Source organism: Rhinoderma darwinii, chromosome 12, assembly GCF_050947455.1.
Source record: "Rhinoderma darwinii isolate aRhiDar2 chromosome 12, aRhiDar2.hap1, whole genome shotgun sequence".
Taxonomy (NCBI): Eukaryota; Metazoa; Chordata; class Amphibia; order Anura; family Rhinodermatidae; genus Rhinoderma; species Rhinoderma darwinii.
The window spans coordinates 68,502,570-68,529,202 of NC_134698.1; the positions used below are offsets into that span (position 1 = coordinate 68,502,570).

Below are 26,633 nucleotides of genomic sequence, written 5' to 3' on the forward strand. Positions count from 1 at the left end.
AGCACTTTATTCTGGATGGTAAAGTCTTTGGCTTTAAATTAATATTGCTGGGCTAAAATAAATGCAATAAACTAATGTGGAGGCTAAATAACATTTATAGCTGCAAGATGTGCGGGTGGAGAAATGAAATGTTTATTATTCCATTCTGGGCCAGATACCGGATAGTCTAGACACTTTGCGATTACTAAGTAATACAGCCATAACTAAACCCTCTACCGGTGTGTTTGCAGGGCCCCGTTGTCATTTCATGGCTCTTTAGATTATAATCCATTTGTCCGCCTGCAGTGCTTGCCGGACACTATATTGGGGCTCCATTTATCATATCAGGAGCCCAATATTAGTGAATTATTACAGATTTCCTTTTTAGCTCCAAGTGTCAGTACGTTTTGCAGTGACAACTCTATTCCCTCCAGCGGTACAACAACTACTGGCTGAAAAAAGCCCAAAACATGGCGGATCAGTTTTTTAACAGATTGTTGGCAGAGGGAGGAGGGAACTTGAAACATTATTAATTAATCGGGAAGCAGACTTAGTTTATTATTGTTTTCTCCTTTCTCCTGTTCTGTTAACCCGTTAGTGACCGGCCCATAGTGTTTTTACGTCGGTCAGTAACGGGCCTCATTCCGATGCCATAGACTTTTTACGTTGCGGCATCGGAATAAGTAAACAGAGCAGGGAGCTGTCAAATCTCCCTGCTCTCAGCTGCCAGAGGCAGCTGAGGGCTGGGGGTGTCCCTGCTCTGCCGGGTGAGATCGATATTAGTATCGATCTCACCCGTTTAACCCCTCAGATGCGGTGCTCAATAGCGAGCACCGCATCTGAGTGGTTTTGGAGAGAGAGAGGGAGGGAGCTCCCTCTCCCACCGACACCCGGCGATACGATCGCCGAGTGTGTCTCCGATGGCAGCCGGGGGCCTAATAAAGGCCCCCAGGCCTGCCTGTAGCGAATGCCTGCTAGGTCATGCCGGAGGCATGACCTAGCAGATGCCTGTCCGTTTTAAACGGACAGGCAGTAATACACTGCAATACAGAAGTATTGCAGTGTATTATAATAGCGATCGCAGAATCGCATATTAAAGTCCCCTAGTGGGACTAGTAAAAAAGTAAAAAAAAAAGTTTAATAAAGTTAATAAAAAAAAAATGTGAAAAAAAATGAAAAACCCACTTTTTCCCCTTACAAACTGCTTTACTATTAAAAAACCAAAATAAAGTAAAAAAGTTACACATATTTGGTATCGCCGCGTCCGTAACGACCCCGACTATAAAGCTATTACATTACTTAACCCGCACGGTGAACGACGTAAAAAATTAAAGAAAAAACAACGGAAAAATTGCTGTTTTCTGTGAATCCTGACGTTAAAAAAATGTGATTAAAAAGTGATCAAAACGTCGCATCTACTCCAAAATGGTACCAATAAAAACTACAAGTCTTCCCGCAAAAAAAAAGCCCTCATACAACTGCATCGGCGAAAAAATAAAAACGTTACGGCTCTTCAAATATGGAGACACAAAAACAAATAATTTTGAAAAAAAAAGCGTTTTTACTGTGTAAAAGTAGTAAAACATACAAAAACTATACAAATTTGGTATCGTTGCAATCGTAACAACCCGCTGAATAAAGTTATTGTGTTATTTATACCACACGGTAAACGGCGTAAATTTAGGATGCAAAAAAGAGTGGCGAAATTTCAGATATTTTTCGATTTCCCCCCCCCCCCCAAAAAGGTTAATAAAAGTTAATCAATAAATAATATGTCCCCCAAAATGGTGCTATTAAAAAGTACAACTTGTCCCGCAAAAAACAAGACCTTATACAGCTATGTCGACGCAAAAATTAAAAAGTTATAGCTCTTGGAATGCGACGATTGAAAAACGTAAAAAATAGCTTGGTCATTAAGGTCTAAAATAGGCTTGTCATTAAGGGGTTAAAGGACATCTATTGTTCGTTGTCATCAGCCATTTCAGGGTGGAGAAACTGATTGTAATGATTCTTAATAGAATTACTAGCAAGACGTTTGATAAATTACTGCACCCGAGATCATTATTGTATTGCACACATTTAGATACATTTATATTCATATGTGAATATTAGTGTTTTATTTATCTATCTATCTATCTATCTATCTATCTATCTATCTATCTCATATCTATCTATCTCATATCTATCTATCTATCTCATATCTATCTATCTATCTATCTCATATCTATCTATCTATCTCATATCTATCTATCTATCTATCTATCTATCTATCTATCTATCTATCTATCTATCTATCTATCTATCTATCTATCTATCTATCTATCTATCTCATATCTATCTATCTATCTATCTATCTATCTATCTATCTATCTATCTATCTATCTATCTATCTATCTATCTATCTATCTATCTATCTCCCAATCTATCTCCTATCTATCTAATGTTACCTCAGAAGAAGCCTGTGTTTTGTTTTTTTGCATGTTCCCAATGACTATCACAATTTTGTAATAAAATGTAAGGTGAGTTTATAAATGTAATTCGCTACGTTTAAAAAATATATTTTGTGTATTTTCCCCATTATATTTAGAGAAGAATCCTCACAGACACTTGCAGCACTTTGCAATAAAAAGGAACTGATCTTCTTCAGATCTGTTCACCCCTCCCCCATCTCTTATATTGCTGGACTGTCTCCGGTGGATTTATCACAATTTATCAGTGCTGCCATATGCAGAACATGTTAAATTGGCTAATATATTAAAGCCATCTGTAGAATAAATTACTTTACTCACAGGGCAAATGTGATGGATCTGTTGGTCCAGACTCATGCCAAGTGATGAAGCACCTGTGGTCCAGTGGCACTTCATTAGTATCTGGTGCTGGGGAATCCGAATTGACCAGGTACGACTGCACAATGTTATAAATGATGGAGCACTCACATCTGTCATGTGTCCTGGAAGTACAAGATTAGACTCACGACATTTTGTTGTCATTTGAACATCTATATCAGTGTAGCTTTATTTCACAAGTCTGTCTGTTCACTGCTTAGTTATTATGTAAGCGCGATTGGGCAAGTTTTCTTTTTAACATAGGTTGTAGCTTCCTATAGATAAATTGTTTCAACCATGGGCACCAGTCATTGGGTGTTCCAGCCCACAACTTATTTGGTCAAGAGTTGCCTCCATAAAAGGATAATTGAGAGGCATGCAACATCGCAACACAGCTGTCCTATGGGATTTTTAAAAGATATATATATATTATTTTAGGTGTGCAACTAAACTTGCTACCACAGCATGCAACTTGGAGTCAGTTCACATTAGCATCATGGCTTCTGTTCATAATGGAGCCATGATAGCTGTGCCAGATTAGTTTCCTAACGGATCCTATTTTTAATAATGGGGTCTGTTGTGGTTCCTGTACTTTTCATGGCAAGAGTAGATCTGCAGACTGCACTATTCTTGCTGTCAAAAATATCGGAATCCTTGGCAGAAAGAGGAAAAGGCAAATGTGAACATGTATTTACTCTTTACTATATTACTGTTGTATAGTAGAACTTCTAGTAGTCTTTGTAACTATGAATATTGATCAGTTTTTGTGAGATTTTGAGCATCCTATGTTTTGTAAGGAATTTGATCTTTGTGGTCCTGGGAAACATCCTGTTACATTGTTTGCCGCTTTCCATTGACTGGGGTTGATCACATGAATCCAGTGTTGTTCTTCCAATACATTTAGACATAGCAGGGCATCCATAGACAGGCAGGTATCTCATGAACACCAATGGTATATGATCTTAAGTTGAAGTGGTAAAGAGAGAGATCTTTGTGAAAATTCAAGAATCGTTGTCTGATCTCATGTTTAATTGTAAAAATTTACGCACCTTCAGTTGTCAAACACTCATCTTACCCTTATGTAGCTCCTTCGCTTGTCAGGATGGCCTTTAAAATGGGGCCACATATGGTTTAGTGTAAAAGACCCCGTTATCTCCGTAATATATATAGCATATGTATTTAATAGTTCATTTTTTGTTCTTTGCAGCCAAAAAAGTCTTCCAAACGGCGAGCCCCCATTCAAGCCAGCACAGCCGGAGAAGCCATTGAGAAGATGCTGGAACAGAAGAAAATATCTAGTAAAATTAACTACGATGTTCTGAGGGACCTCAACAGCAAGGGTGGTAGCACCCCCAAACACGAGACAAGTGAGGAAAACACCACCGAGAGCAAGGTTGCCCCCAGGAAAAGCTCCATCAACAGGAGCCTAACCTGTGAGCTCAGCAGCATAAACAAAAGGTATTTTTTGCATGCTGCCAATGATTGATGGATAGGACTTAGTAGATTCTTTTTATTTTATCTTGGTTTTGTGATTTTTCGAATAGCAGGAAAACAAAAACCTGAAGATGCGTTATACATGAGCTGCAGGACACGTGTGTCTTCTGTCACGTGGAAGCACCTTATCCCCTCGCAGTGTCTGTGTTATCTTTCTCTTCTGATCTGCTTGCCTTCCACTTCATTGACATGACACATAACATGCCGCAGCGTTATCATGCTGAACTGCATGAAAGAGCGATCTTTCCTACTGGAAATGACAGGCTGAGATGTCTAGTGATGTAGAAATGCCCCGCACTGGAGATGCTGGGCTGCTCATAGTACGTTCATTTCATTGATCATGGAGTAACATTGAAGACGGCCAGAAACGGCATTGTGCAGGGAGGCAGAAGATTGCTGAAACCTATTGAATTGTAATAGCGGATCACTGCCAGCCGCCCTCCTGATGTTAATGTGGGGAACATTTTCTCCTGTGCATAGCACACGTCCTGGCCTCAGTGTACCCATAGAGTATCCGTCAATCTGCAAGAAACTTTCTTGCTTGTTACTTATGACTCTCCTATAAGTTCTAATTTATAGATTAGACATTGCTAAAACTTTCCAAAATCTGTTGCAAAGATGATGTTCAGCACCATTATAGACTGGACATATATGTTTCAGATTCAGCCATGATTCTCCATGCATGTCAGCTTGCCCAAACGTACATATTTCTATAGAGGTGGTGGGAGTGAACGTCTGCTTGATACCTCCAGCTCCAACCATCAAGAACAATAAAAGATGATCAGTTAGAAAATTTAAAATATGGCTGATCCTCAGTTTTCCACCAGCGGGAAAAATATTTGTCAGCCCCTATAGATATTAAATTGTTAGCAGATTTTGCCAATAGTTCTGCCAACAAAGAGGTCTATGGAGATAGATACTGTCACTTTGTAATGGCTTGAGAGGTTCTGTATTGGGCATGTAACGGGTAATAGATATAGAAGGGCTCCATCTTTACAAAAACGACCTCTTACTAATATAATGCCATTAAGGCCTCATGCACACATGTCCGTGCAGTATTTACGGTCCGTAATTGCGGATAGAAACTACGGACATGTGCATGGAGCCCAACAGAATAGCTGTAGGGGAAAAATGAAGAACAATCTGTCACCGGTTGACAATAACTGGAGAGAAGCTGCTTGGCATGTGTTTTCCTGGCGGCAGACACTGTATTCTAGATATATTCCCAAAGCTGATGGACATTACATTCATAACATTATATTAGGGAATTCCCTTTTAAGCACTTTCCTAATTTTTCCAATAAAGCAGCACTGGATAGAGCTGTTCTTAAAGGAAAGGCCCACCTTTACAACCAATAGTTTACATTTTACTTGTGTCCTATGCAGAGCTATGTGTCTCCATTGTAACACTACCAACATACCATGAGTACTCTAATCCTGCAGTGATACTCCCATCAGCCCCCAATTATTTACATTTGGTAGGTAAACTCAATACAAGTACAAGCATGCACTTTTGAGAGTTATGGTATTAAGCCATGCTGAAAAGGGTTAACAAATTCCAGGCATCGCTAATTTCATCATCTGCCTTAAGAACGGAGTCCCACATGAGAGAAGGCCTACTTGATATTTCCTTTTATCTAGCTGTCAGACTTGTCTTGTCCGTTTCAGATCTATCACAGCGTTGAGGGAAATGAAATCCCTCTCGAATATAGAAAACTGCCTGAGACTCTGCTGTGTTTTCCTACAGGCAGTGGGGGTCATAGAAAGTTAATTTGATTTATCATAAAACTGTATTGCAGGCTGCAGAACCCGGGGAGGCTGGCGGTGTAGTCAGGAGGCAGCTGTGTGTTACGGGATGATTTACAGACAATTCTCACATCCTGAAAGGATTCCTTCTCTCTCTTTTTCTGCCTACTTAGCCATTGTCAAGTTTTATAAAGTTAATCGCACATTTTTTTCATTGAAGATAAGATTAGTGTCACAGTAGCTCAGATCCTTAGTGAATAATCCGCACACATGAACTGCTCAAGCCGTCTTATGTAGACGGTCAATTTAACCCTTTAACGAGCGCCTAACACCTTCTTGTGCCTTTTATGGTCTATTTTGGACAGCATTCGTGGCTGCACCGGCTCTATGTAGATAATATAGAAAGTGCAGGGCGCGGAGCTATTTATTCTTATGGCCTATCATATGTATAGTAACTGATCAAGTCAATTCCTTTAAGCTTCAGATGATGCCAGATCATCCCATTAACCAGAGTAGATGCATCAGATTTCGATGTTTACAACTATATCTGGTATACTATGAAATTATTCAGTAATGCTAGAAAATGTGGTGGAGTTTGGGTGGAGTTCCCTTTTATAACCAACACAATTACATGTCGCTGATGCACCTAATAATTACCGACAAAACCTAACATGTAGGGGTTGGTGGATGGGGCTGTCTGCATGTCATATGCACTACAAAGGCATATTGAGCTAACAGAGGAGGTCCCCTAAAGCACAACCTGCAGCCCACAATGCAGTTCGGTGTGGGGCTCTTAGCCATCCCTTGGACACCCATATTTGGGGATTCCTCTCTGTTTAGTACTCCAGAGAGGAAGAGAAGAGGTGGAGAGGTGACTGTGCACGAGTGCGCCTCTCTCCATTCTAGTTAATGAGAATCGTGAAATCTCCGCTGTTTCCAAAACTCCCATAAACTACAATGGAGATAGCGTGATTATACATGGCCACCTAGAACTCTCCTATCTGGAGTGCGACATTCTGCGGATAGGTGGTAGTCACAGAAATGAAACCTTCATCTATCAGACATTTATGCCGTATTCTGTCAATATGCCATGAATGTTTCAGATGGGAATACCCATTTAATTTTATTGCAGCCCTTGGAATTGGTACAATGTGACACTCGGTCCAAAAAAAGTTGTGCATCCCTGACCTAAAGCTTAAGAGGCATGTCCATGATGGCTGTCAACAGTGGAAGGCCCCGGGGCAATGTTTAAAGTCAATGGGAGCTATGGTGCCCTGTCTTGCAGTGCTGTAGGGCATTGCAATGGCCCTGCAATAACAGCCCATTATGGGGGCTCAGCAGTGAGATGCGGTTTTTGTGTCTCAAGGGGACCAGCCCATTGAGAAGGAAATCTCAAGAATGGACACTTCTTATTTCAAAAGAAAAGCAGTCAGTAGACTCTTGCTTTTTCTTGAATGAATTGGACTAATCTTTTACTCAAATTTTCCATGAAATGTAACTGTAATGATCATATATGGCAATTTTATTTTTTTTTTTTTGCACGTGACCTTGATAGAGATATACATATATATATATATATATATATATATGTGTGTGTATATATATATATATATATATATATATATATATAATATGTGTGTGTGTGTGTGTGTATGGTATCTGCTACTCATGAGAAGCCTCAAGTTTATGAAAAATACTTGTCTCATTAATTAGTATTCGGATCAGCTTGTTAAAATACATTAATTGTAAGCCAGGCGACTCCCCAGCAGTGTGATTGTCAGCCAGCCATGATGTCAGGGAGCCATTGTCGCCTTGGCTGTCCCAGGGGGGGACCCATGACACATCTCCCTTGTACTGTCAGTGGTGTCCTAGCCCTCATCATATTGAGAAATATATTTGTTGTCTTTTGCTGTACAGAGATAACTTAACCCATTCACTTCCGGAGTGGGAAAGGCTGTCCGCGGCCGGCTGTACCCGTAATCAGGAACCGTGATTACAGGCACGGTCGTGTGCATGGGACCTAAATAGTTTTTTTTTATTATACATTTAAAAAAACATTATTAGAAATGGCATGTGGTAGGTGGGGGCGCTGTTACAGATCTATCTCTAATAACATCTATCTATCTCATATCTATCTCTCTCATATCTATCTATATCTATCTCATATCTATCTATCTATCTAATCTCATATCTATCTAATCTCATATCTATCTAATCTCATATCTATCTAATCTCATATCTATCTTTCCAATCTCATAGCTATCTATCCAATCTCCTAATCTATCTATCTATCTATCTATCTATCTATCTATCTATCTATCTATCTATCTATCTATCTATCTATCTATCTCTTTCTTCCTCTACAGTCATAGGCACCATTAGTGTAGTGGCTTACCAGTTTGTATCCTATAAACCTGTATCCTTCGGTTTGGTGATCTACGCAGCATGGTTACCAGGTCCTCTGCTTGTCTTGCTATCAGTAGCTATTTCTTCTATAAGGTTAGTGATGTGCAATGACAAAATACCAGATTTCATTTTTCAGCTTAAAGATATAATGAAATTCGGCTCATGCGCTGCCCCAGGCAGAAATCAATTGCTTAGCTTGGCATTCTTGTTTACTAAATACAGTAATTGAAACTGTGGATATGGCATGTCTGCTTCCAAGCTACTCCAGATCTCCGATGGTAAACACCACCTCTTAACCCCCATGGTCAGTAAAACCTGTTCTTTATTTGTGTCTGACTGAGCTGAATAATAGAAGTGGATTAATTGTATATTTATTCTTATCATCATCACATTTACTCTTTTATGCTACGAGAAAGTGGATGCTTCTCTAATCATATAGAACTGCCAGCTCTCCTGACTGATCGGTTGTAGTAAATACTTGTATTTCCTATAAAATAACAATTTTGAATCCTCTTTTCTTAGAATTCTTTGTTGTGCCATTCCTCTGTTATTCCTCCTGGAAATGTATGAATAAATTGGAAACTAAGCATGAGTATTCGTCTTGTCAATAGGGTGTGTACCTACACACTCTGCCACTGTCCAATCGGTGCTGAAAGTGTCAGACGATGTAGAAACACACCCCATTGATAAGGAAATGGTATCCAAATGTCAATTTATTCATACATTTCCAGGAGAAATAAAGGAGGAACGGCACAAAATCAGAGTAACAAGAAAAGATGCTTTAAAATTGTTTTTTTTATGGGGAATACAGATATGTCATGAGAGTGCACAGGTTAAAGCTTGGGGACAATGTTCAGATAATGAGACCGCGTAACTGGTTGACGACGCAGGACATGTATGCCAGTGTGCCCGTGTGATCAGTAGAGGGGCAACAGCTGTCATACAGAGCCGCAGCCCTGCTCTAACTGTGGATATAAGAGGAGCCTCTGATCTCAAGCATTTAACCATTTGAATGCTGCGATCAATTCTGATTGCCACATTCAAAGGGAGGGACTGGGGGGTCCATGTGATGCAAACAATGCCCAGTAAGGGCAGACGGCCCCGGGTCCATTGAAGGGCCCCAGCGCTGTCTTACTATATTTCCTGTTGTTAAGACATATTTAGGTAACGGTAACAACTGCCTGTGTACTGTATACTGGCTAATGTACTGGCATATACACATATGCCAATACACTAGAGTTAAAAAAATGATAATTATAAATTCCCCTATAAGCCATAAAAAAATCATAAAAATAAAAACGAATGTTTATGTACCAACGACAAAGTACAACTCGTTCCGCAAAAAGCAAATCCACAAATGCCTATGTCAAATGAAAACATTTGAACGTTTTGACCGCCAGAACATTTGAAAAAAAAAAAAAAAAAGGTTGATCTGGTCTTTAAGGGGTTAATGACAATTCCCCAATATGATTTTATTATGTCCATTGCTCCTGGGTAAATTGCAGTTCCCTGTGGTTATCGTTATAGTTTGGAGTGACGCCTGCAAATAGTACAGCTCCTCATATTAGGGCATAGTTCTTCGCTAATGGGTGGGCTCCAGAATATTAAAATACTATTGTCTACTCAAAATTCCTGTAAGGGCTTGCGTGGTGAAAAGAGGCGTCGCCCCAGCTCAGGTTGTCATTTTATCATCTAAGGGCGTGTTCACATCCGCGTTAGGGATTCGTTGATGGGTTCTGTCAGACATTTCCGTCGCAGGAACCCATCAACACAGCTTCCGTTCGCATTACCACTGATTTCAATGGTAATGCTTCTGTTGCAAATGGTTTCCAGTCTACTACACGATTGATTCCGCCAAAATAACGGAAACCTTACGGAATGGAGACAAACTGAAACCATTTGCGATGGCAGCATTACCATTGAAATAAATGGTAATGCAAACGGAAGTTATGGTTTCCGTTGATTAATTCCTCAGACGGAAAGGTCTGACGGAACCCTAACGCTGATGGTTCACACCCTAAACCAAAAAGCCACATATGTTTTTAAAGGGTCTAGCAACCTTTGCAATAGTTCTTGTTTGTTGCTCCAATGCATCTAAAATAAGAAAACAAAGGAGGTCGGTAAAAAGTCTTGACTAAAATGATCTTTTTGGTTCTGTGTATTCAGCTCCTTTGCAGACCTATGTGTCTATTTTTTACATAAAGAGAGAAGGTTCGGTAGGTTGTGTGGGAAATACTTCATTATTGGAATATGCATTGTGTATTATTAGATATTATAGCTTTTTCCAATGACATTCACCTCAAATGTCCTTTTGCAGAAAACACCTTTTATTAATTTTGAATTAAAATCTATGGCCTGCCACAACTTTAGGCTGGCAAAGACTTTCCAATTCAGCTAACTCTGTGGTGTAATGAACTCAGAATGATCGGAGTTTGAAGGTACCTGCAAATTAAGTTGGCACTCTCCTGTAAGATTTATTGATGGTGTGTTTCTCCTTTCCAGTCCATTGACTATCCTGCACTTTTCCAGGGGAACAAAGATCACATTGAGGTCTGATTGCAGCTTTTATGGTATACCTTACATTAACTAGAAGAAATTTCTTCTTAAATTACCCAGGAAGCGCACTCTTTGGGAAGGGCGGGGGAAGTGGAGGGCACGAGACGTTTCCAGCGCACATCTGAGCTCGCTAATGATATCTGAGAGGACAGGATGTATTATTAGAGTAATAATCTTGTCTGGTTAATCCCGTGAACACCTTGTCTGGAGGAGAATGGAAAAGTACTGCGAGGAACGATCACATTGCTGGATGTTGTACATTGAGGGATGTAAATACATTAGGAGCAGTCTTTATTGTCAGGCATATTGGTAAAATCTTCGGTTTCTTCAAGAAAGGGGGGGGGGGTGCACTGAGATTGATAAACTTGATATTACTTTAACTGGGATTCTGCAGCCTTCTGCAATCTCGGACCACCACTTATTTCCAGAAGGAGAGGACTCCATGAAGAGCTGAAACCTCAATGACACTACATAGATAACAGATACTGAAAATCTGAGCTAACTTTCTGAGCAAATCATCATTGATTTTAATCGTTAGGATGTTGTCAGATTTTAGTAAGTAATATTGCCCGATCCTGCCATCGGGGGAGAGTCAAGTGGCCCACCTACACATTAGATCAACGGCCGATCCTTTCAAAAACGTCAGGGACAGCCGGCTTCTATCTAATGAGTATGTGCACCTTTCTACTCCAGTTGTTCTGCCGTTACAGCAACACTTTTTAGGAAGCTTATATTGTCCATCAATGCATGCTGGTATTTTTGGTTGGTTGGTCGCAAGCACCATACATTTAATTTTTGCTCCTATCGGACAGTACATTATCTTATTACAAGGTGGAGGGATGCATATTTAGGCATGCTAACACCACCATTAACTACAGGTAACCCTTCTTATGTAGGGGAATAAAAGACCTTGGACGCACAAGTGACAATACTGTGAATGATGGTATTTTGGGTGGTAGCATTAATGTAGGTGGTCACTTAAAAGGGTTGTCTCATGAAGACAATCCATTTTAAAATAGAAGCCCATGTGGTGATCAATTGATTGCAGCAGGTTCGGCTTCTCTAACCCGATGTTCAGTCGTTACGGCCTGTGAAAGCCATGTCTGGCTATAGATTTCAAATGAATAAATGACCAGGTAAGGCATGGATGGGCCCAGTCTGCCAGGGCGGGAGTCACTCTTACAGCTGCTCTTCCTTCCGGCTCATAGAGGGGGTTCCCACATGGTAGATAGACATACATATCTCTTAACAGAACATTGGACAGAGATTGTCTTTATTAGACAATCCCTTAAAGACTGAGAGACTTTAAAGCAGAAATATTGTGGAAAGAATTTGGGGACTTTTCTCTTACAAGGAATAAGACTAAAGAGGGTTGTTGAGTTCCAGTGAAAAGCTCTGCTGTCCTGAAAGGAAGTTTGTACCAAACACCAGCGGAGACCAAATTTCTTTTATTTTCGCTATGAAGCCCACTCTTTTCTATGTACAGTAATATCTACAATGTGTGAATGGCATGGTGTCACTTGTACATAGATCTGAGCAGCCTTTTCAATTATAGGTTACATAATAGTTTACATACATTTACTAATGTGGGTGGAGCGCTATCTTCGGCAGCTCCATAGAAATGGATGACGCGGTGACAGAGCATGCGCAGTACCTCTCCATTCATATGAGCTCCCAGGAACAGCAAGGTAAGCCCGTTCTCGTGATCGGTGCCATCAATTTAAATATAACCTACATCAGGATAATGTACAATTGCAGTAAAAAATACTGTAGAGGGAATTTAAAGAGAACTGGAGTAAAATGCAGCTAATTTATTAAGATATGCACCTCTGGCTGTCCATGCGCTATGTGCGGGCGTAGATTTCAGTTATAATTTACTCCGGTTTCTGGTGTAAATTTGTCGGGCTGCAGGTGGCCACGCCCCCTCCCGCTATGCCTCACCCACTTTTTTTTAATTCAAAATTTGCTATCTTTTTCTGCAAAGAACCTGGATTTTTGCGTAAACTGTGCCTTTTTTACGTGGAGTGCTAATAAGTTCCCCCCATAGACTGTACATCCTCCTTATATACATTAATTTATTGCCGCTAAGCAAAATTGATAAACGTGAACAGGAGGTTCTTAGTAAATGTTTTTATTGTATAAGCCTACTTGCGACTTCTTTTAGGTTGGTCTGCCGACCTATTAAGTGGGTCTCTACTATTATTTCAGTGCTCTTATGTGCACATAGTAAGAACTTTTTACCATTGCAGTTCAGTTCTCTTAACACGTCTTCCGCCATAGTAGCTCGCTGCCAAAATATTGCTGCTGTAAGATTCCTGCTCCAGGGCGATTCTTGTATACAACGCAAGTCTTGTTGATAGACTGCAATTAAAGGTAAGACGATCTGACAGACGATCCAGACAGCCATTTACCTTTTCTTACAGCATGTTTGGAAGTTATGCCCCAGGGATAAATTTAAGGAGGCAGCAGCGAGAAGACTTGGAGACGGACTCTAAGTAAAAGTATAAAGTAATCTTTTATGTGATTTCCATTTCACATCTGATGTTTGTCACTCGCAGCTTTGTGCACAAGGAGATGTTTAGTAAACCGTTATATGTATGTGGTCGGTTTATGCTTTAGGTGACTGTGATAATATAATGGTGAATTTTTTAAGGGGATTTCCAAAAATCGGCACGATCTTCATTACACTAACGGCCGTTGTTCTCAATAATTCCGTTTTATGTTTGTTTGCCAGGTACAAGTTATTGCAGGTTTGTGATTATTTTCAAGGTCTTGATGTAGAACAGAGATGGGGAAATCCGTACCTATTAATAGTTATAAAGTGCAGCAGTGTCCTGGTAGAATTGTAGTTCCGCCATGGCTGGAGGGACTTTTAAAGCCTAAGGCTACATAGAAAAATACATACATAACCGTAAAGGGGAAATTTCAGCTCCAAAAGGGTTCTGAGACTCCACATAGCAATATATTCAGGTAAAGTTCTCCTTTAACCAGATGCATGATTTTAAGTGAATCCCTGTGTCATACACCACCCTCTCAGGCCCTGCAGTGGCCGGGTATCTGGTAGCCCTTAAACACATTAGGTAATTGGTAAATCCCATAAAAAAATTGGGATCCACCAACATTTATAAAATGTTAAGGTAGACTTATCGGGCAGGGAGGGCATGGTTTGTACACAGTGCAAATTACAGTAGGTAAGGTAAACACTTTTGAGCCACATGGGTTTACTAATTTCTGGGTGTATCTGTATGGTGGTGCAGTATATATGTGTCAGAGATTCATAATCCCGTTTTCTACATGCACTTTCATAATAATACTTGAATTCCCTGATATGAGTGTAGTATGGAGGCTTAGCACACGGTGCCACCCAGGCTTGTAATTAGTCTCTCCTGGCAGATATGGGGTGCTATATTTCAAGATATTTTGACCAGCAGCCGCATTTAATGTGTTTCTGCCAGACAATAATTACATAAGCCGCCCCTTAGAAGGTCTCATTTATTTTGCTTTCTGTTCACATCTGAGCTACATCCGAGAAAATGTGACCGAGGGATGTGTAAAGATCTCAGCGATGGTTTATTTCATCCACATCATTATTAGTGGCCTTGCTGTTGGCAGATATGTAATTACTACTCTGCTTTAAATTTTGATTTATAATGAAGTACATGATCTTCACCATCAACAAGTCATGTCCTCCACACCCATGTAACGATGGATTATTTAGTCATTTTACTTGGAGGGGACACTTCAAATCTGTGGGAAAAAAAATTTAAGTTTAGCTTCAGCTGCCCTTCACATGCAGGAAGAGCCACTGTTTACATGGGGAGATGTGCTGCCGACAAACAACCATTTTTCAGGCTGCATAAAAGATCAAATTGTTGCACAAAATTATTGGGCTCTTTATGCTATGGGCAGCATGATTTACTTTAGTCCTAGACAACCCCTTTAGGCTGCAATCACACATCAGGTTTTTATGCAGATTGGAGACATCCTGCATCTATGTCTAAAAACATTTTGGTGGACTTAGGGCGGATTTACAAGAACGTGATATACGTCCGTGCAACGAAATCACGCGCGTCGTACGGACCTATGTTAGTCTATGGGGCCGTGCAGACAGTCCGTGATTTTTGAGCAGCGTGAGTCCGTTGCGTAAAACTCACGACATGTCTGATATTTCTGCATTTCTCGCGCATCACGCACCCATTGAAGTCAATGGGTGCGTGAAAATCACGCGCACCACATGGAAGCACTTCCGTGGGACGCGCGTGATTCGCGCAACAGCAGTCAAAAGTATGATTGAAAACAGAAAAGCACCACGTGCTTTTCTGTTTACAAACATCCAAACGGAGTGTCATAATGATGGCGGCTGTGCACCCTTAGTCTGTAAATAAATGCTTAACCTTAAAGACAATTTAAGGGTAATATTAGGAAATTCCATTTATCGCCTTTTCATAATGCAATGTATTATAGCAACTCCCTGTATGTACGTAGGGTGATCCATTAGCCCTGGACGGACTATTCTGTCCATGGACCGCTAAGATAGACTGTTGCGATGCGTTTCAGAGCAATCCGTTTACAAAATTCAGACTGCTTTAAACGAAACCTGTGTTCTGCTTAAAATTGCATGATTATTACCAAATTCCAAAATAATATATTTGAGAATTGTTGTATTCCCTAGTTAAATATTTAGTGATTCCCAGATCTTCCATACCAGGGACCCCTGTTGGTATTGGCCAGGGAGGCGTACTGTTGTGATCAATTTTTAGCGAATTAAAAAAATGTTTTTTTCCGATTAGCCTGTTTGAGAATTCTAGAATCGAATTCCGTAGTCCTGCAGGTGAAGCTCCTTACAAGTTCCTATACAGTATATATTTTCTCTGCATAAAAAGCTTTGAATTCATTTTACATGTTGTTCTGGAGCTGAATGTTTTGTACTAAATATCTTTGTTTCCAGCTGCAAACATTGTTAGTATAATGTTACGTAATGTATCCACCGCTAACCAGAAGTCTGTAGCTAAATTTAATAAGTCAGCACACACAGAGAACAATGGAAGAGTGACCTGCGAATGAGTCATTGTATCAGATGTGTTTATACATCAGGACTTATGGGACCGCAGAGAAAGGCATTCCACATTTCATCATTGGCGCAGCATATTTGGAAGGGGAGACGTGTGCGCTGCTAATGCTAGATCTACTTAATAGTGCCAAGACTCATTAAATGTATAGATGTGGCAGGGCTGAGTTTCTCGTTTCATTATGAAATCACTGGTTTCCATAGGACTGCAAGTCTTCCTATTGCACAGTGCCCAAATTCAGCTCTGCTACATGTGTACAATATTCGTTTTTAAATAAAAATAGTTTTTTTGCATACCCTTTTACGGCACGCTAATACAAAGAAACCCCCTTACTGGTAACTAATCTCATCTCGGGGTCTGCAACTGAGTATGATGAGAAGGGGTGGGGGGCTGTTAGTGTTTATGTACCAATATAAGATGATGGATAGATGGAATATGTGCATGGACATAGCACATAAATACTAATACTGCCTGCCATCCATTTCCCATTCTTTTGCGATTTTTACATTGGACTACATGCGGTTGGTCCACTTAACAGGGTTGAGTCAACTTTTGCTGGAGGAAGTTGCTTTTGGCTCCTCATTTCCCCTACAGCGGCAGCCTATATGCTCTAATAGGGCTCCATGGTGACTTATACCACAAAAAGATCCAAATACACTGCAATGCCACGTAAAATTGCAAAAAAGCGTGCATGTGATTTTACACGCCATTTAGAGGAGGAACCTTCTTTCAGAAAATATATTTCAATTGAAAAATTGCAACACTTATGTGCTTTAAATATTTATTTTTCAGTTGTGATATTGCAGTCACATGAAATTGAATGTACACATGTGATATCGTGTGACCCTATATAGGATGTGATATTGCACTGTGTAATTATAGTGTGCATTTAGTTGCGTGTGCATTTAGTTGTTGCAATTGAGGTGCGGTTCTTGCCACAAGATTAAGAGCCACTCGGCAAAAAAAAAACAAACGCACGTTCACCGGTTCTAGCTGCGGAACCGTAGTAAAACGGTCTGTGTTTTGCCGCACAGCAAGAACCGCGCCTCAACTGCAAAACCAAAAACCTTTACGGTGCGTCCACACAAGGCGTAAACACTCTGGAATTTTCAATTGAATTTCCTGTTCGTAATTTCCACAGTGTTTTTGCAAGAGAAATTGACATGCTGCAGATTGGGAATCCGCACTGCAAGTAAATTTCTGCACTTCTTTTCTGCATATTTTTTTCTCAGGGTGTGGATGAGATTTGTTGAAATCTCATCCAATTTGCTGCCACTGTATTATGCTGCAGATTTTCTGCAATGAAATCTGTTGTGGAAAATCTACAGCTAATCCGCCCAGTTGGGCACATACCCTGGCCTTACAGCGGATGTCATATAAGGACAATCTCTATTTTAAATTAAATTAAAGCCAGCCCAGCAATCAGCTGATGGTTACAGGTCTGGCTTCAGAAACCTCTAGTTATCAGCTGTAATCGCTGGGGCCATGCAGCAGCCATATGTAAATGAATGGTCCAGCATGTTTTACAGTCACCAGAGCTGCATGATGTTCGCAGTTCTCTGCTCTACATTTATAGGGGGGGGGGGTCCCCGTTTGACGTCCATAACCTCTAATTAAAGAGGATCTCTTACAGAGATGGGTTCACTAATAATGTCCATCTTAGTGGATGTTAATGAACCTACTAACCCCCGAAAATGCCATTCAGGGGGCTGTAGGAGAGCATACGCTAGATACTACTCCCCCTGAACAAATACAACTTCTGTTCATACTGCAGGGAAAGATGTATTATGACGGCCACATCTGACATTTACAGCTCAAAGCTACGTTCTAGAACTTCTAACTATATTTTGTTTTCCTCTGCAGTTTGTCCAGAGAATTGAATATAAATAACCCTTCCGAGCATATAAAAATGGTTGTCAATTCTCATTTAAATATCATTTTAATGATGTGCACAGTAAATAACACATAAATTAATTTGCATTGTGCTCATTTAAATATCAATGGAAATGAATATAAAATTGCTAATTAGCGACCGATTGCACATGCAACAACTGCTACTTTTGTGATCACAGTAGATTTCTTTTCATGGATCAGTAGCGTAAAGAGAAAAAGCCAATTTTTTTAACATTACTTATGTTTAACCCATTATCTGCAAGCTATGTGTGCCGGAACCGGAAATCTTTTATATTTTTAAATAAATATTTCTCATTTCAAGATCTGGCAATTGTTGACCCAGTTCTCATGAATGGACGTGTGTGTCGCTTTTTCTGGAAGGAAGTAGCCATATTTTTTTAATCTCGTACAACCCCTTTATGGCCCATTTATATATGGCGTGATCTCCAGTAGTTGACCGTCTAGTTTGAGATATCGCTACAATAACAATTCTTCTATATGTCTTTAAATGGGTATTATAGTTTCAGCAGACAAACGCTATTATTTGTATATTGAAAATTATATTATTTACTGGTGTTACAGTACAGTATGACCGTTTGATGTAAGTATATGGTGATCTAAGATCGGATCAAAAGAACCACGGTGGTTCAGGTATTGCAGCCAAAATACAGAGGTGATGCCTTTTTATAATTTTTTTTTTCCCTTGGTTGAAGAAAATATCAGGCCTTACTCCATCTATCGGTCGAGTACTTCTACTAAACAGTACTGCTTAAGAACCTTAGATCTGAACTGGTGAAAAGTGGGTCTGACCGCCGGCAAAGTCTCAGACAGTGCAATAATGGTGCTTCTCCGAGTATCTGCAGGGGGCATTCTATCATCTGTAAGAATAGGGAACCCCAAAGGTGATGTACGTCTGATAATGTAATTAGTTTCAGTAAAAAGAGCAATTGCGCAATTTCATTCCTTTTCTTATGTGTCAATGGAGAATGTGTTGTATAACTAATCCAAAAAGATACATCCGGATACGCAATCTGCTCTGCAATGTCGGTGTTACGTCGGCATTTGTAATTCCTGGCAGTTGTACAATGCACAGGCCTTACCTCACACCAAATGTCACTTTAAAACTTCCCCCGCTTCAAAGTGAGCGTCGTTTCATACCGCGCGTTCATTATAGGTTATTTTTGGACACTTAAATGGCGTAACAAAAGTTATTTGATAGATTACTTAGTGCAGCGAAATGTTCATAATTCTCCATATGATAACCGTGCAGCTGGGATCATTTCAGTCCCTGGAACGCACACACATCCGATCATTATGGATGAAGAAACATGGGAGGGTCAGGAGAAGTGAAATGCTGTATGGAACATAGAGGGCTGGGAAACAATGTGAAGACGCTGTAATTAGCAGATGTCTGCTTCGTCCCAAAGAAAACTGGGAATGCTCCGAAAATGTACCTTCAATTAAAAACACTTCAGGAGAAAAACATCTTGCAATTAAAATAATTGACGATTTAATAGCTTAAAGTGTTGTGTTCCCCTGCCCGACCAGACATCGACCGCGGAGAGATGCTCCTGCTTGCTGGGCAGTACAGCTGCTGTGCCAACCATAGGACACTGAGTATCGTACTTATTAGAATTGAACACATGCACGATACTCTGCGAGCGTCGTACGGTGGTAATGGCAACTGTACTGCCCAGCAAGCAGGGGCATCTCTCCACCCGAGGGGGGAGCACACAAGTGGAGGTGCACTTTAACGTTCTGTCATAAATGAACTGACCCAGGTTTAGTGCGGAATGCTTTTATACAACTTTCTTCTGTCAACTGTATCTTTTCATCCATTTCATAGTTTTAGCTTTTTTTTTTTAAAGAAATCTTAGTGATAAGCAATATGGTGGAAACTACATCCACTCCATGGCACCTACAGCTGCAAGAAAAAGTAAGTGAACCCTTTGGAATTACCTGGATTTCTGCATTGATTACTAATAAAATATGGTCTTTATTATTTTATTATTATTATCCAAGTCACAAATATAGACCAAAACAATAACAACTAGCACAAGCACGCACGCACACACACACACACGCGCACACACACTTACACACACACACTTACACACACACACACACACACACACACACACACACACACACACGTACTATTCATGTCTTTTATTGAGCACATTGAGTAAACATTCACAATGCAAGGAGAAAAAGTAAGTGAACCTCTGGGTTAATAACGACTTCACGCGCTAATTGGCAAAAGATGTTTCAGTTAAGAAGGTGAGATTGTAAGTGTGGTTTTCACAAGTGCTTTGGCCATTAAATAGGTGCTCACAAAGACTGGTTACTGACAAATTTGTTCTTGTTAAGAAAGATTTGTTAGTGTGAACCATGCTTCATGACAAACAACTTTAAGAAGACCTCAGAAGACATGTTATAGGGACACAAATCTGAAAAAGTATACAAAAGCATTGCTGAAGACCTACATGTACATCAATCCACAGTTAGAGACAAATTGTCTACAAATGGAGTAAATTCGGGACTGTTGCTACTCTCCCTAGGAGTGGGCGTCCTGTTAAGAGCGCTCCAAGAGCACAACAGCCAATCCCGAAAGATGTGAGAAAGCACTTATGGGTAACAGCAAAAGACTTAGAAGTCTGTAAAAACTGCAAAAACCTCTGTTCACAATGCTTATGGGAAAGTGTTCTATGTACAGATGGAACAAAATTTGAACTTTTTATCAGAAATGCATAAGGCTATGTTTTGAGGAATAAAAACACTGCACACCAACACCAATACCTCATCCAAACTGAATCATAGTGGAGGGATCATCATGGTTTGGAGCTGCTTTGCGGACTCAGGGCCTGGAGACCTCGCTATCATTAAGGTGTATCAAAACATTTTACAGGAGAATTTAAGGGCAACCGTCCATGACCTCAAGCTGAAGAGACGTTGGGTGATGCAACAAGACAATGAGCCAAAGTGCACAAGTAAAGCAACTAAAGAATGGTTGAAAAAGATGATGATTTATGTTTTGGAATGGCCAAATACGTTACCTTAACCCTATCGAGAGACTAGCATGGCCTGAAGAGGGCTGTACACGCAAGGCATCCCAGAAATATTGATGACCTGAAACACATTTGCAGAGGATGGTCCAAAATTCCTTCTCAACAATGTGCAAATCTTATGTGCAGCTACAGGAAACATTTGCTGAAGCTAATTGTGGCTAAAGATGGATCTACAGGGTAATAAATTTAAGGGTTCACTTACTTTTTCTCCTTGCATTGTGGATGTTTAGTCAATGAAAAGACATGAACAGTAGGTGTGTGTGTGTGTGTGTGTGTGTGTGTGTGTGTGTGTGTGTGTGTGTGTGTGTGTTATTAGTTTAGTTAGATTGTTTCTGTCTAGAATTGTGACTTAGATAATAATAAGACCACGTTTTATGCAGAAATCCAGGCCTCATGCACACTTCCATCACCATTTTTGACGGATCCGTCTGTCCGTTTTGGTATCCGTGTGGTTTCCGTGTGTACTCCGTATCCGTTCCGTGTTTCCGTTTTAAACGGACGTTGTGCTTCCGTTTCGCTTCCGTGTTTCCGTTAAGGAAACGGAAGGTATTGAACTTTATTTGAACTTGTCACATGTCCCAGTCTGTGAACTTTGGCACGCCTTGCCGTTGCTAGGGCAACGGATCCGTCAAAAACGGACCCATTGACTTCTATGGGCCCCGCGGTCACGGAATCGCTGACCAAAGTAGGACATGCTCTACTTTTGACACAGCGGAACAACGGATCAGTCAAAATAACGGAAGTGTGCATGGGCCCATTGAAATTAATGGATTCAGGGTGCCATTAGTGACAAAAACGGATAGCACCCTAAAGGAAAAATCTGAAGTGGGCACGAGGCCGAAAGGGTTCACTTATATTTTGTTCTTGCAACTGTAAATCTACTGAAATCCTGAATAGCAGATCTGCAGTAGTGCTGTCCCCTGCTTCTGTATTGTATAACTAGGCAGATTTGCCTTTCAGAAGTTTAGGAAAGCTGGACGACAAACTTTGTGGAGCAGCAATAGCAGCTGCTATAATTGTTACCCAACTTTCTAAGAAACAGAAAACCAAGAAACAGCCATATGGAATTTTTTATAATTTGATGGAAAAGATGATTGTGTCTTATATTTATGGGTGACCATTTTATGAGAGAGATGGTTATATGTTAATTATTAAAGCAACCCTCCGATCCTGCAACAACGTTTTAAATATGACTGGGTATATGGAGTTATATTACCTGGTGCCCTCCAGTTGTGCCCCTCTGCCATGGATCCGCCGCTTTGGGGTCCCCTCTGTGTTGCCCCAACATGGCTGCAGTGATTCTTAGACTAGGAGTCTGAGACACTCCCACTGTTCTCGGATTGGCGAGAGCTGTTCACGTGAGTAGTTCTGGCCAAACCAAGAACAAAAGTAGTGTATTGGACTCTGTGAAGTGCTTTGGCCATTTTGGCACAACACAGAGGGGACCACAATGCTGCGTATCCATGGCACATGGGCAACAGGTAATATAACTCCATATACCCCCCTTATTTTTAAAATTTTGTCCTGTGACTGGAGGGTCGCTTTAAGTATTAAAAGCTTCTGTAACTTTTTGTAAAGGGATACAAAAAGCCTTTGCTGCTTCTCTGTCCTTTAAAGTTGTTCGCTTTGGACAATTCCTTTTTGTTAGAAGGGTTGCAAAAAATAAGCTGATCTCAAGGTGTCCTGCCGCTGAGGCCTCCAGCGATCAGCAGTAATGTAGGGGGCACCTAGCAGAAAGTGTTTATTTTCCCTGCAGCACCACCACAGGGCAAATGAAGCATTACACAGAGCTCAATAAAATCAACGTACTGTCCATATAATGGACGGATGTGCTGGATTCTCCAGAAAGAGCGATTGACTCTTTGTAGCTGCTTTCTGTCGTGGTAAGTGATGGAGATCCTGAACGAAGGACTTCCCTTTAACCCAGAATAACCTATGTTAGGTTATCTGAAAATAGGTTTTGAAACCAGACAACTCCTTTAATAAAGGTCCCTGGTAGTGATGTGTCCTCTTGATTAGTCCCATAAAATGGCGGGCTATATGGTAGGTGTCACGTGCGCTTTAAGGTCTCCCTCGGTCAAACCAGTACATTAGAACAGCTCTTCTGTGTGAAAATTGCATTTAGGTTTTCCTGTAACATTACAGCAGTTCATAATAATCTGAGCTGCCATGAAATGCTGTTATTGAGCTGTACATTATTTTGAGAGTAGTAGACAATAAATGTGTGTGGCTGATATTTATAACCTGAGTGTCTGTGGATAAACTCTGCCTGCGTTACCTGGTCCTGTATTGATGACACGGCCTCTATGACTGATTGGATGTGACAGTTTTATTTCTGCTTCTGTCTTTCCATTTCGGCCTCCTAACAACCATCTGGCAGAAGGGCGGCCACACTTGTACCATGGCCTCACACTCGCTGGATATTACAAGCTTTGTGTCGGCTTCCTGCCACCGGCCAGATGAGCCAGAAAATTGTTTAGTTCATCTCATCAGATCGCTTGTCAATCTGTGAAATCATAGCAAATAACATGCAGGACGGGGTATAGTTAGAGAGAGGCCCCAAAATCCCATAATATAAGAGGTTTTTGTTTTTTATTAACCCTTGAGAGTTATTAAACCTTCATAACCAGACATGGGTGCTCTAGGCGCAGAAGAATGTCCAATGTCGGGGCACCTCCCAACGAGGACAATTCCTTTATAGGAGGAGTTTTAGTAAACACATTGATGGCTAAGTGCTGGGATATTCCAAGGGTTAGGATAGCGCTGTGCCACCTAGAGACACCGTTTTTAGAAACTGCGTGGTTGCCCTGTGACTACAATTAGCTGACCATGCATTTATGTACGGGTTGCGACCGGCTTTCCCATACTGCATAATGGAAAAGTGTGTCTATGCAAGCAGTGATACATCCTCTAGTAAGTTATTTGCTGCATAACTAGATGAATTTGCGTCTATATGGAGTCTAGGGAAGCTGTGTAACTACCCCCAGTAGCAGATGTTGCGGGGTCTATGTTGTAATCCCACTATGCTAGACACCTGGTAATTTCAAAAATGCCACAGCTAGCTGTAAAAGCGGAAATGTTTGTGAATCGTTTATATTAAATATTAATGTATAATGAAAGCCTTCTGATGAACATTTGTAGATCAGTTTGTCGGTGTTACCAGATTCCAAGTCCAGGGGATATGCTTGTCCCCACCCGTCGTCTTCAGAACGGTTCCTTGCTCTTGGGTAAGCAGCAGTCAAACTTGCCTGCAGCGAATATTCAGTGATTTCATTATGTGTCTGTTTTCTGATGATGTGATTTGTTTGTTTTTTCTAAGTCAGGCATTAAATACTTATCCTATTAGCTTGACATTTGCAGGGTATGTGGAGCACTAATTGTGCCAACATAAAATCCACGTACTGCAGGTCGCCGCTTTCTGAAAAATATCCGTAAAATCGAAGCCGCAAAACATAAATGTTACACATTTACTTATGAGTAATAAAGTCATGTCCTACGTAACCTTAAATGTCAAATGTATAAATCTAGTTCAGGTTTCAATGACTGCAGGAAACATTAGTTACTGGATTATCTATTCTTCCAATGTGTGAACTGCTGTATGGTCTTGAAAGCTTCATCCATGACTGGGAATATGAAGGGGTGTTGTATATGATAAACTCCTGATGAAATAGGGACCAGAATCTTTCTTAAATTAAAGTTGGTCCCATGACAGACATTGATGGCACATTGCTAGGCTATGCCATCAATATCCAAGTTGTGTGGATCAGATTTCTGTGACCCCCGCTGATTGCTAGAACAAAGTGGCAGCAGCACTGGGAAAGCACCATGCCTGTGTCTACACTCCGCTTTTTTTGGAGGACGCATGGTCAGCCATTGACTAATAATAGGCGGACGTGCAGACTCCCAAAAAAATCTAAAACTGCTGCTACTTCATTCTAGCGATCAGCGCGGGTCACATGGGTCGTACCTCCATCGATCGAACGTTGATGGCATATCCTAGTGATGTCTGTCATGAGGGAACACCTTTAACTTGTTTGCTTTCTTGGGCCCAACAAAGGGTGTATGTACCATAGAGGTAGCCATTGTCCCTGGAAAGGTGGTGATCTATATTGCGCCAGTCTCAGATCAGATTACAACTTAAAGGGGTTGTCCAGGCATGGGGCGGGTTCTTCATACTGATGATCTATCCACAGAATAGGTCATGAGTAAAAGATCGGTGGGGGTCCGACACCCAGACCCCGCACCAATCAGCTGTTCTGGCTGCCTCTGGACACCAGATGTAATGCAGTGGTCGGTGTGGAAGCAGATGGCTCTGGTCACAGTATAGCGGCCATGCTGCAGTACTGCTACTCTGTTCTTATTCAAGTGAATTGGAGCAGAGCTGCAGTAACCCAGCATGGCCGCTATAATGTGACCAGAGCCATCTGCTTCCAGCACCGACCACTGCATTACATCTGGTGTCCAGAGGCAGCCAGAACAGCTGATCGGTGTGGGGTCTGGGTCTCGGACCCCCACCGATCATATGCTGAAGGTCATCCGTATGAAAAACCACCCCATGCCTGGACAACCCCTTTAAAGTCGGTTCAGCATGGCAGAGTTCTTCAGCTGGTTTTGCAGTTGGTATCACAGTGCAAATCTGACAATTTTGTAAAATATTTGACAATGATGTGGATTTAAAGAAAATCTTGCCCTGAAATCCAAATGGATTTTTCTCGGTACATGTAAATGGGGTTTTGGAAACCCAATCCACATGCATTGTAAATTGTACCAAAAATCTGCTACGTCTGAATGTGGCCATATTCTGAACATTGCTACAGTTTTATTATAGGGATATATGGTATAATCCAAATTAATTTTTTATTATTTTTTTTATTCTGAGTGAAAATTGTCATTATCTCTAAAAATCGGTGGAATAAAAAAATGTATCCATAAGATTCTCTACCTTTGGATTTATGTTTAGAAATTTTTGGAGGTTGAGATGGTGATAACATAATGCCAATACATGTTTGATAAAGTCTATGGCGACAGAATGGTTGCTAGGGCTCCACTGTCCAACCGTACGTAGCAACAAGTCTAATACATTGGACTTTAGCTCAAGGTTGATATAGTAAATGGCTTGGCAGTGCTCATACTACACTTCATCCCCTACGAACTAATCAGATTTATGTCGCGGAGAACCTCTTTGAAAACAAATGTTTTTCAGAGTGGAGTTTGTTTACTTCGCCCATGACCGCTCTGTAACACGCCCAACGTGGGCGTTATTACTTCATGTCCCACTAGCGAGAAAATATGTTGGGCAACATCCCTTTTAATTAGAATTGTACAAACCTTCAAGGTGTTCTAACATGTTTACAGCCTTTAACTTTGCCAAGACTTCCTCCGCACAATGTAGACTTTGTGCTCAGTGCATGTAACCCACATACCCACTCTATTGGATTTTTAACTTCAGTGTAAATGTATGATTTCTACAGACCGGGATCAGTGTCTGTGACCCGTTAGCCTCATCATCAAGTTTTAGGCTGGAATCGCACATTCTGTATTTGTGGCTGTATTTAATGCCGTTTTTTGAGCCAAAGCAAAGAGTTGATCCAAAAAGAA

The 26,633-nt window shown here is 40.7% G+C and overlaps 2 protein-coding genes across 4 annotated transcripts in view; one reads left to right on the forward strand and one right to left on the reverse strand.

The window, feature by feature from the left end:
* BRF1 (BRF1 general transcription factor IIIB subunit) overlaps positions 1 to 26,633 on the forward strand; it is a 212,668-nt gene that overhangs the window by 163,017 nt on the left and 23,018 nt on the right. For all 3 annotated transcript variants that reach the window (XM_075843797.1, XM_075843798.1, XM_075843796.1), the window contains exon 15: positions 4,012 to 4,262. In XM_075843797.1, coding sequence (XP_075699912.1) covers positions 4,012 to 4,262 — 251 coding nt within the window. The remainder of the gene's footprint in view (positions 1 to 4,011; positions 4,263 to 26,633) is intronic.
* The window catches only part of BTBD6 (BTB domain containing 6), a 552,040-nt gene that overhangs the window by 71,834 nt on the left and 453,573 nt on the right, over positions 1 to 26,633 (reverse strand). The window lies entirely within an intron of this gene.